Source organism: Astatotilapia calliptera, chromosome 18 (genome assembly GCF_900246225.1).
Source record: "Astatotilapia calliptera chromosome 18, fAstCal1.2, whole genome shotgun sequence".
Classification (NCBI taxonomy): Eukaryota; Metazoa; Chordata; class Actinopteri; order Cichliformes; family Cichlidae; genus Astatotilapia; species Astatotilapia calliptera.
In genome coordinates, this window is record NC_039319.1 from 29581051 (window position 1) to 29590375 (window position 9325).

The following is a 9325-nucleotide window of genomic DNA, read 5'->3' on the forward strand; positions in this document are numbered from 1 at the left end:
ACATAACAACAAAGCCTTAAGCACATTGGAGGTGTGGGCCAAATTTCAAGACTTTTTAAACTTTCCAAGCCCCTCAAAAACCACTTCATTTTTCATGGTGAACAGCGTTGCCACCAGGGTGCGCCGTTCAGTATAAAGTCACAATTTTTGCACTGCAGCATCATGAAGGACTGATGGTGACATTCACCGCTTTTGAGGTATCCACAATGAACCTGTGAAAATCAGTACAACAAAGTGTAAGACATGACATTTCCTGTTCCCACTAGGTGGCGCTCTTCATATTCCTGACAATGGGCACATCAATTTGTTCAGGGCGGCTCTGATATCATGCCTGTAAAGTCTGGTACTAATCAGACTGGATTTCATGGAGTTATACTAATTTGTTTCTTCATGGCGAGATATCAAAGTTCGCCATGCTGCTGAGGTCACACCATTTCGTGAAAAGTCACAGTTTTCACTGTACCCCAAGACCAACTCCTTACGCCTTTCCTGGAGAAATTTGAGGCTGCAGATGTCACCCATCACAATACTGTACCCCAAAGTGTAAAACATGACATTTCCTGTTCCCACTAGGTGGCGCTGTCGCTGACGTCAAATATGGCAGTTGAAATATGTTCAGGGCTGGAGCCTTATCATATGTGTGCTCTTTGGTCCAGATCGGAACATGTATGACAGAATGAGAGGCAATAAGATTTTCATGGCGAGTCATCGAAATTCGCCATGGCGCCACGGCCTCATAGTATTGTGAAAACTCAAAAGCTCCGCAATTTAACATGGCACAAGGGTGTAGTTGACACTGTCCAAATTTGAAGTTTATAGGACCAAATCCCAAGGAGGAGTTCGTTAAAGTACAAGGCATGGAAACGGTAAAATCAGACCCAAAATGTCACCTTCAATCCAAAATGGCGGACTTCCTGTTGGGTTTAGGACATTGCCATAATAGACTTTTTTGTTCGACTCTGAACGTTATATAGGTGTACCGACTTTCAAACGTGTAGGTCATACCCATACCGGGGGCTCGCGTTTTTAATTTTTCTAGGTGGCGCTACTGAGCTAATTTTCCCTGGCCATGTCTGAGAACATTAAAATACGTAAATTTTCACCAGACCTGACGCGTGTGCAAAATTTCATGAGTTTTCGAGCATGTTTAGGCCCTCAAACGGCCAATTCATTTGCCGGAATAATAATAATAATAATAATAATAATAAACAGAGCAATTACAATAGGGCCTTCGCACTGTCAGTGCTCGGGCCCTAATAAACAGAGCAATTACAATAGGGCCTTCGCACTGTCAGTGCTCGGGCCCTAATAATAATAAGAAACGGAGCAGATACAATAGGGCCTTCGCACTCTCAGTGCTCGGGCCCTAATAATAATAATAATAATAATAATAAACAGAGCAATTACAATAGGGCCTTCGCACTGTCAGTGCTCGGGCCCTAATAATAATAATAATAATAATAATAATAATAATAAGAAACGGAGCAGATACAATAGGGCCTTCGCACTCTCGGTGCTCGGGCCCTAAAAAAATAACCCAAACCCAAAGGCCTTCCAAAGACTTTGTAAGACTTAGTACACGTCGTGCTGAAGGCTTTTCAAACATTACTGATTCAAAGCCACAAACGTCCAGAACCACTCATCTGTCAAGAAATAGTAACGGTGCCACAGCAGAACAGCAAGTGTTTAAAACAAACACATTAAAGATAACGTTCCGAAAAATGCTCGCCTACCTTGTCCTCCATCATTGGCATCGGCAGCATCTTCATCCCTCCCTTCATCATCCTCTTCTTCCTCGTTATCATCCTCCCCTTCATCATCATCATCATCATCGTCCTCATCATCATCCAGTTCTGCCTCATCATGGTTGCCAGCTACATGCACGTTAGCAGGCGCCAGCCCATCTGGACCAAGCTCTGCAGGATTCTGGGCAGCTTCAGCATCTGCAGGATCCTGAGCATTGGCTGCAGCATTACCGCCCACACCCTGTGAATATAATGAAAGACATGACAGTTCATTAATAAAACCTGCTAAAAGTTAATAAAGTAATTTTGTGCTTATGTAAGCTCAGTATTTGAAAAACAGAAAGTATTTTAATCAAACTCCTGTCTTGGGGTCACTATGGAGTTTATATCCACATTGTCCAGATGTGACCACTAATGTTTGGGATGCAAAATGTAATTCATCACTCCATCGTTATCACATTAAATATTCACAGGGAGCTTTGAACATCATTAACGGGCTACTGTGTTAGAATGAGACACATGTACAACCCGAAAACACAACACCTCTGGCCAAATCTGTCTGCTGCTGTCAGAGATTATAAAATGTATGATTTTAACTAGAAACTGTTTTGAGCGTTAACTAGCAAACTTTTACAGATATGAGTCTGTTGCTATGCCAACCATGTCAGAGTAATGGTAAACTGTAGCAGGAAGCTAACAGAATTTAGGAAGTCTTTATCAGCCCCACTCTTGCTCCGATTTAAAGAGGATGAAAAAATAAATTAAAACAAAAACAAACAAAACTCACCTGATTAGCTGGTGCAGGGCCGTTGGGCTGATTAGGAACCAGTGGGGGTTGATTTTGCTCTAACCACTGAGGAGCGCCTCCATGCACAATCTGCTCTCTGAGCCACACCAGGCTGATGAAGGCACATAGTGTGCATGTGACCACAAAACAGCCTTGGAGGCAGTCAGCAAGCAGGTTTTGCCTGTGAGAAGGAGACATGGCATCAATTTTCAAAAAACATTCAGATTATTTAAGTAACACTATTTCTGCCACTAATGAGATTTTGCAACCATTACAAAGAAACATTTGACAGTCACTGACGAGATATTGTGTTGTTGGGATTTTGGAGGACTGCAGAGCAGAATGTTTGCATTGGACAAAACCAGTTCCACATTTGCTGTCTGTTCATGGACATGTAGATGGACACATTTGGAGGATGAAAATTACACATAAGTTTGAAAACAAGCAAAGATGCAGCACTGTGAACAGAGAGGAAAAGAGCAGCACTGCACCACACAGCAGAGCTAATTAGCATGCACGCTACAAAGCAGAGAAAATGTCAGCGCCCACGAAGAGGTCATCACAAACCAAAATCCTATTTTGGCTTGTGCCAAAATCCTATTTTGGCTTGTGATGGCGCTTGGACCAACTGAGACTGATTTAGGGGATTTAGTGGAAAATATATTGGGGTTCAGAATCTGCACCTTAAAAATGTTGTTGACATCATTTAACGACTGAATCTTTGAATTTTAACAGACTGTCAGCAGCCTGCATTTAAAGAGCGACTTTATGAATGAGGAAAAGAAATAAAGTGTAAATCAGCTGGTTCTGGTGCAGTGGGAGGGAAGGAGTCTGAGATAAACTCAGAAGTAACAGTCTTTCTGGAACAGAAATTTATAGTTTCCCATGATCTCTGGGTTATTCAGAGTTGCTAGTGACAGTAGTTCAGCTTGATTGAGAGACAGAGGAGAAATAAAAGAAAAGGGTACGTTTTATGAACAACATTCAGGTCAAACTAATCCAAATGACGAAATGTGAAACATGCCATGCATTCTTCTGATAGGGCTGTGAGGAACATGAGAAGAACACAAAATAAATAAAAAGCGTTGGGACGCACTGATTTAAACAGCAACACTGTGCAAGCCATAAAGAAAGCAAAGTACACGACAGAACAAACGCAGCTTGACTTTGTGACAGAGGAGGCACAAAACCAAAAGCAGACACTTACGTTGAAAGCATATCTAATGGCAGGGTAAGGAGAGAGCTCACAGAGCCGGTAAATAAACACTTGTAGATACGACCTGTTGGGAAACACAGAATGAAAGCAAAATTGACGGGGAAAAAAATAAATAAATTAAAAAACAAAACAAAACAAAAAAAAGCCCCACACACAAAACCCCCAACATGGCGATCACTTCTCAACTAGTTTATAACTAAAACCAAACTGCTTCAAATTTGTACATTTATGGTGTTACATTTCACGCTGTGCTGAACTGAAACATCTAATTAGAGCACATGTGATTTATTTATGCTAGTCAAACATTAGCCCCTTTGGGTCCACAGAACTATTTGTTTTCAAGCATCTTTTTTTTTTTTTTTTTTTTACTGGTTGTACGTTTAGTCAATTAACCAATTCAAATGTTTTACCTCCACTTAAAACATAAAATTTCCCCAAATCTTTGTTTCACATTTGATACTGTGGTTTCATATGCAAACACTGGGAAGTGTGTTAGGACATGTTCAGGTAATGGAAAGCTTAATAAATTTTTTAAATCCTCTTATGTTTAGAGTAAATTTATTATTTAAATATACTGACAAATAATGAAAGTAATCGTTAGTTGCAATTCCAAGATGTGGCTTACATGCTGTGAGCGGTACCACACCTAGCCAGGCAAAGGCCACCAGTGTGTAGTGGAACCAGTATCTGATGGCTGTTCCAATACTGGTGACCAGCCCTGCAAAGATGTCCTGCACAGGCAGGCGAGATGGCATGTCTGGAGAATAGACTGATGAGAAGAGCAATACAGAAATAAACTGTCAGATAATAACTGGGCATTTGAAGGCACTAACAACAAATGAATGCAGTCTTAAGACATTGAATGATTTGATAAAAACAACTTACTTGGTGTAAATGCAAACCTGTGTTTGCATAATTCACAGTATTCTTTTCTACTGTGTTTCAGCCACTGCAGTAAGCTGTGAAAACAAAATGAAACAGTGAATTTACCCATGTCTCACAGAGAATTGCACAAGAATCTTCCTCAGTAGTCTCTGAACATGTCCAGGGGTATCAAGGAACAAGATGTTAGCACACATCCTTAAGTCCTTAAGCAAGGTGGGTCCTCTGTGGATCACATTTGTTTTTCCAGCAAATCCTACATTAATTAACCTTGGTAAGATTGCGATCTGGGGAATTCTGAGACCGAGTCAACACACTGAAACCTTTTTTTTCCCCCATACTTTTAAAGCATTCTTGAAAAACGGTTGCAGTATGGCAGGGCAAATTACCCCTTTTGAAAGAGGCAGCTCTAGATTTATTTATTTATTTTTAAATAGATGACCAAAGCAACATCCACATGAAAGGCAGATCTTACAGCATCACAGTGAGACTGCCCCCCTCCAAAAAAGACAAGGTCTGCAGGATAAATCCAACTGTTTGCAAATGTAATTGGAAATTCACATCTAGTAATTTCTGTGGACTGCACAACCACGTGCACTTCCATGTGACCAAAAACCAAAACCTGCAAGCCATGAAAAGCAAGCGAAAAGAGAAAACCATAAAGTTTTTACATGAACATCTTGCTCACTCGCATACCATTCCTGATGGATGAACTTGATGCTGCCGGTGCAAACACAAGGGTGGTAAAGGGGCTTGTCCTGGGTCCCCTCTGACCGACATACCCGGCAGATATCGGCTGTACAAAAGGCACACAGTGATAAGAATCTGCATAGCTAAAGACAGTCTGGCAGTGCTTTTTTTTTTTTTTTTAAACAAGCAAAAAAAAAAAAAAAACACCCCACCAAACATATACTGAGCCACACTAATAAACACATGTGAGCCGTAATACAAAACTACTAATACCTTTCTACAAAACGCTAACAGTGTACATGTGTCAGGACTGAGTCTGTGCATTGGATTCGTATTTAAAGTGACTGTAACAGTATAGGTCAGACTAGGGCAAACTGTAAATCCTTGGATTATCAGTGTCACTGCATGACAAAAATAAAATGACTATAATTAGCCCAAGAAGTAGGAGCATGACACGAGTTAGGATACCACCCTTAGCTATATATATTTATGGTATATCCTTCAGATATATGCTAGTGGCTAAAAACAATTTCATTCTCGCTCAGGGAAAATATAATGGGCTTGTTTTCTGGAAGTCCAAATATACTATAAAATGCAGGCTTTTGGAGTATGTCGAGAGCATTCGTCATAATAACAATTTCTCTTTAGTTGAACTCGCAAAGTTGTGAATGAGCCTTGTCAAATGGTAGCCTAAATGCGCTAACCTGCCGACCTTACCAACGTACCGCTAGCTTATCATGTCATACTGTTCGGTACGCTCCCATAACGGTTTCAATGGCTCAACTTATTAAAGGTTAACTCATAATTAGATAATTTTGCGTGTGGCTTCACTGTGAATTGGACTCCCTCTACAATTTCTACGTTGTAACCACTATCCGGTGCCCATGTAATGCGTTCTAGGATTTCTGGTTCCACATAGACATGACAGCTTATAGGGTGTAAGCTAATGCCAGCTAGCTGGCTGGCTAACGCTAATTGGCTAGCGGTTTCTCTACTTCTGGAGAACCTTTGCTGAAGTTTAAGACAACGGAGTCGTGGTCGTTGCTACCAACAACAGTTGAGGGCCGGTTAGGTCACATGCAAAGTCAGCATGAATGACTTTACCATTTAGCGCTAAGGTAATCAAGTTTGGGCATTAGCTACCTTCCTCAGCGGTGTCCATCTTGGCTGGCTGCTAAAGCAGCCCTGCTCCACAGCAGTCTGGATTTAAGCAGTCCGTGCAGCAGCGATGACTGCCGGCTATCTAGATGTAAACATTTCTAGAAAGACTTTTTATTTCAGTGCCCTGTTAAGTTTGACGTCATCATGCGTTTCAAATTAAATTCAGCTTGTTTTACTTCATGGCTCATCAGCTAGCGGTACACAAAACAACAAGTGTTAATGTGATAGTTTCACCACTAGATGGCAGCTCCGCGCAACAAGCCAGTTTCCCAGTTGTGCAGCTTCCTCCTAGGACTCTGGTATAATCCCCGCAACTTGCACTGAAACTTATGGGCAACGTTATACAACAATAAACAGTAATACTCAATCATCATTTTTATTGTCATGGTCATTTCACATGGTCACACATTTCAAATGTACAGCACTGACCTTTCCTTTTTTCCTGTTTTTGTGGTTTTAAATGTTAAGAGATATATGCAACTATTTCCAGTTACAGTTAGTTTTATCAAAATTTTTACAAAAGTTTTTAAAATAATCTGAGAGTAGAATGGTGTTCTAGACTTGATTTTCTTATGTTACAGGTGTGATTTAAATGTCTTTGCATCATACACCCATACAGTGTCTATGCCCTCCCCCGCGGTACTTTCAGGAATCCACGTAGGGAAGGGGAAGCGACAGGTCACCACCTTGGCTGTGCTAGGCAGCTCGCTTGCCAATTTCAGCTCAAGCTTCTCCATCTGAAGATAAAAGCAGCAAACAAACATAATTAGCATGATGATTTGAACTCCACAAGTTTCTGCATTTTGGTGAGACACAGAGGTACTCACCATCTGAGGGACTCCAAAAATGACAACATTGGAGTATTGAGCAAAGCTGACCTAAGAAAGGAAAAAGGAAGTAACATGCTAAATGACTAACTTCATTACAGCAGATGTCTGTAAAACAAAGGTTTGTTTTCAGAAACCACTGACCTTCCACAAGTCTGAGATGTGAAATGAGGTGGAGCGGTAGACTCCCTCCCTCCAGGCCCTGTAGCGAGAGTACCACACCAACCAGGGGTTCAGCTCAAACCCTGACGCACGAAAACCATGTTTGGCTGCTGCAATCACCTGCAAGAAGCAAGGGGAAACAGTATAGCACACACACACACACACGTTTGTAAATCATGTTAGATTGGTTGCTACTGAAATTAAATTTTCACCCTTTAAGGCTGTTTGCAAAAACAGTTTCAATTTTTTTTTAACCCTCTGGCCTTCATGCGTGGTAACCTTCAAGCCTAACACTGCACTAGCCCTGGATTTTTTTAAGCCTAGCCCAGCTGTCATAAGACCAGGACTATTTCAAAACTGTATAAAGAACAGACGATATCAGGACAACAGTTATGACCTGACCTGAAGCTTAGGACAGGATGGCAAAAGGTGTAAGACACGATCCAAAGCACAAAAGTAAACCAACAACATAACAGTTGTTCAGCCACATGACATCCCAGATACTCATAAACTAAACAGTCTGTAGGGCGGAACTGGTCCCCTGTTCTCCTGAACAGCTACGGGACACACCTGCTGGAGCTTGTAGATAATAAAGCCTTAGCGATCACTAAGACATGATTGATCAGACATGATTTACGAGCTTTTTTTTGCTTTTTTTTTTAAAGTTTGATTATATTTTGTTAATCTATAACTGCGCCTTGCATAAAATCATGGTTTCTCTAAAGGCTTTCAATACCTTTTTATTTTTCTTGCAACTATAATTTTATAGTTCTTGAGGGGGCTCAGAGGGCAGAACAGTACTTACTATCCTTCCATCTCCGCTGCCTATGTCCACCAGGGTTCCCGACCTTGTCCTTAACGCCTTGAGGACGTTTTCCACCTGAGTCGTGGTGGCCGGGACAAACGGGAGGCAGACTTTCCTCAGGGCAGGGGCTACAAACGGAGCAGCCACTGCGTACAGAGCAACCAGCGACCCTCCCACTAAACCTGTTACGACGAGCCCAATGCGGCTCCTGCCCTTTCTGTCCCTGTTATCCTCATTAGGCTGTCCCGAGTCCAGCAGGAGCTCCTCTTGTGACATGACGCTAGTTTAACGCAACGTCTGCAATCGTTCACTCTACTCCATGAATGACAGCGGGGACTGTGTTTCAGCTAGCAAGCTCTTACTTATTCGACCTCAAGTTTTCATAAATGAAATTAAATATTGTTCGAACAAATTGCAAGTCTATGTTGTCCTTAGTTACGAAAAAAGAGATTATCATAGTTCAAAGTCCTGCTATTTATATGTTATTGTAACATGTAAGCATTGTAATACACGACCTGTGCAAGGCTATAATCGGCCCGAGTGGATAACAAAGAGGAACTACAAACCGTTCCTCCCCGCTTTCGTTCCCATTCAAGCTAGCTTTCATTATGTTTCGAGCGTGGTTAAAAATAAATAAATAAAATATATATATAAAAAATAACAAATAATAATAAACACCAATTTCCAATTGCAAACTTAAAAGTAACTAGATAATGAATGGTTACATTTCACTGTGGTTATACTTGTATAACTATGCATGTGACAAATATAGAACCTTGAACATTGAATATATTATGTGAGATATTTTATGAAAATCACTGATAAACTTTGTGTGAAATGCCAGAATTCTGTGAATAATGTTCTGGTGGCTAAACTCTGACATTTTTTTCAAATGTATATTTAAATTCAAATTCATTTGAATGTTTTTCATTTGTGATGAACTGACTTTTACACACACACACACACACACACACACACACACACACACACACACACACACACACACACACACACACACACACACACACACACAGATTAATATGCTGTGCC

The 9325-nt window shown here is 40.9% G+C and overlaps 2 protein-coding genes across 2 annotated transcripts in view; both read right to left on the reverse strand.

The window, feature by feature from the left end:
* The window catches only part of LOC113009975 (E3 ubiquitin-protein ligase MARCH6-like), a 36974-nt gene extending 30199 nt beyond the window's left edge, over positions 1-6775 (reverse strand). The window contains exons 1-7 of the mRNA XM_026148698.1: positions 6464-6775; positions 5327-5426; positions 4634-4707; positions 4374-4517; positions 3740-3812; positions 2533-2713; positions 1734-1986 (exon numbers count right to left, since the gene is read on the reverse strand). Coding sequence (XP_026004483.1) covers positions 1734-1986; positions 2533-2713; positions 3740-3812; positions 4374-4517; positions 4634-4707; positions 5327-5426; positions 6464-6482 — 844 coding nt within the window. The 5' untranslated portion in view covers positions 6483-6775. The remainder of the gene's footprint in view (positions 1-1733; positions 1987-2532; positions 2714-3739; positions 3813-4373; positions 4518-4633; positions 4708-5326; positions 5427-6463) is intronic.
* Positions 6776-6841: 66 nt separating this feature from the next.
* Positions 6842-8895, reverse strand: atpsckmt (fATP synthase c subunit lysine N-methyltransferase). The gene is made up of 4 exons (XM_026148699.1): positions 8276-8895; positions 7453-7590; positions 7309-7359; positions 6842-7218 (listed from the first exon to the last, which is right to left on the reverse strand). The coding sequence occupies exons 1-4, from the start codon at positions 8549-8551 to the stop codon at positions 7057-7059; spliced, it is 627 nt and encodes a 208-aa protein (XP_026004484.1). The 5' UTR covers positions 8552-8895; the 3' UTR covers positions 6842-7056.
* Positions 8896-9325: the final 430 nt, after the last annotated feature.

Coding starts and splice junctions, on each gene's coding strand:
- atpsckmt (XM_026148699.1), bottom strand. CDS start 8,551: ATGTCACAAGAGGAGCTCCTGCTGGACTCGGGACAGCCTAATGAGGAT. Junction 7,591..8,275: donor GCAGCGGAGATGGAAGGATA/GTAAGTACTGTT, acceptor TGCTTCTTGCAG/GTGATTGCAGCAGCCAAACA. Junction 7,219..7,308: donor TTTTTGGAGTCCCTCAGATG/GTGAGTACCTCT, acceptor TTTTATCTTCAG/ATGGAGAAGCTTGAGCTGAA.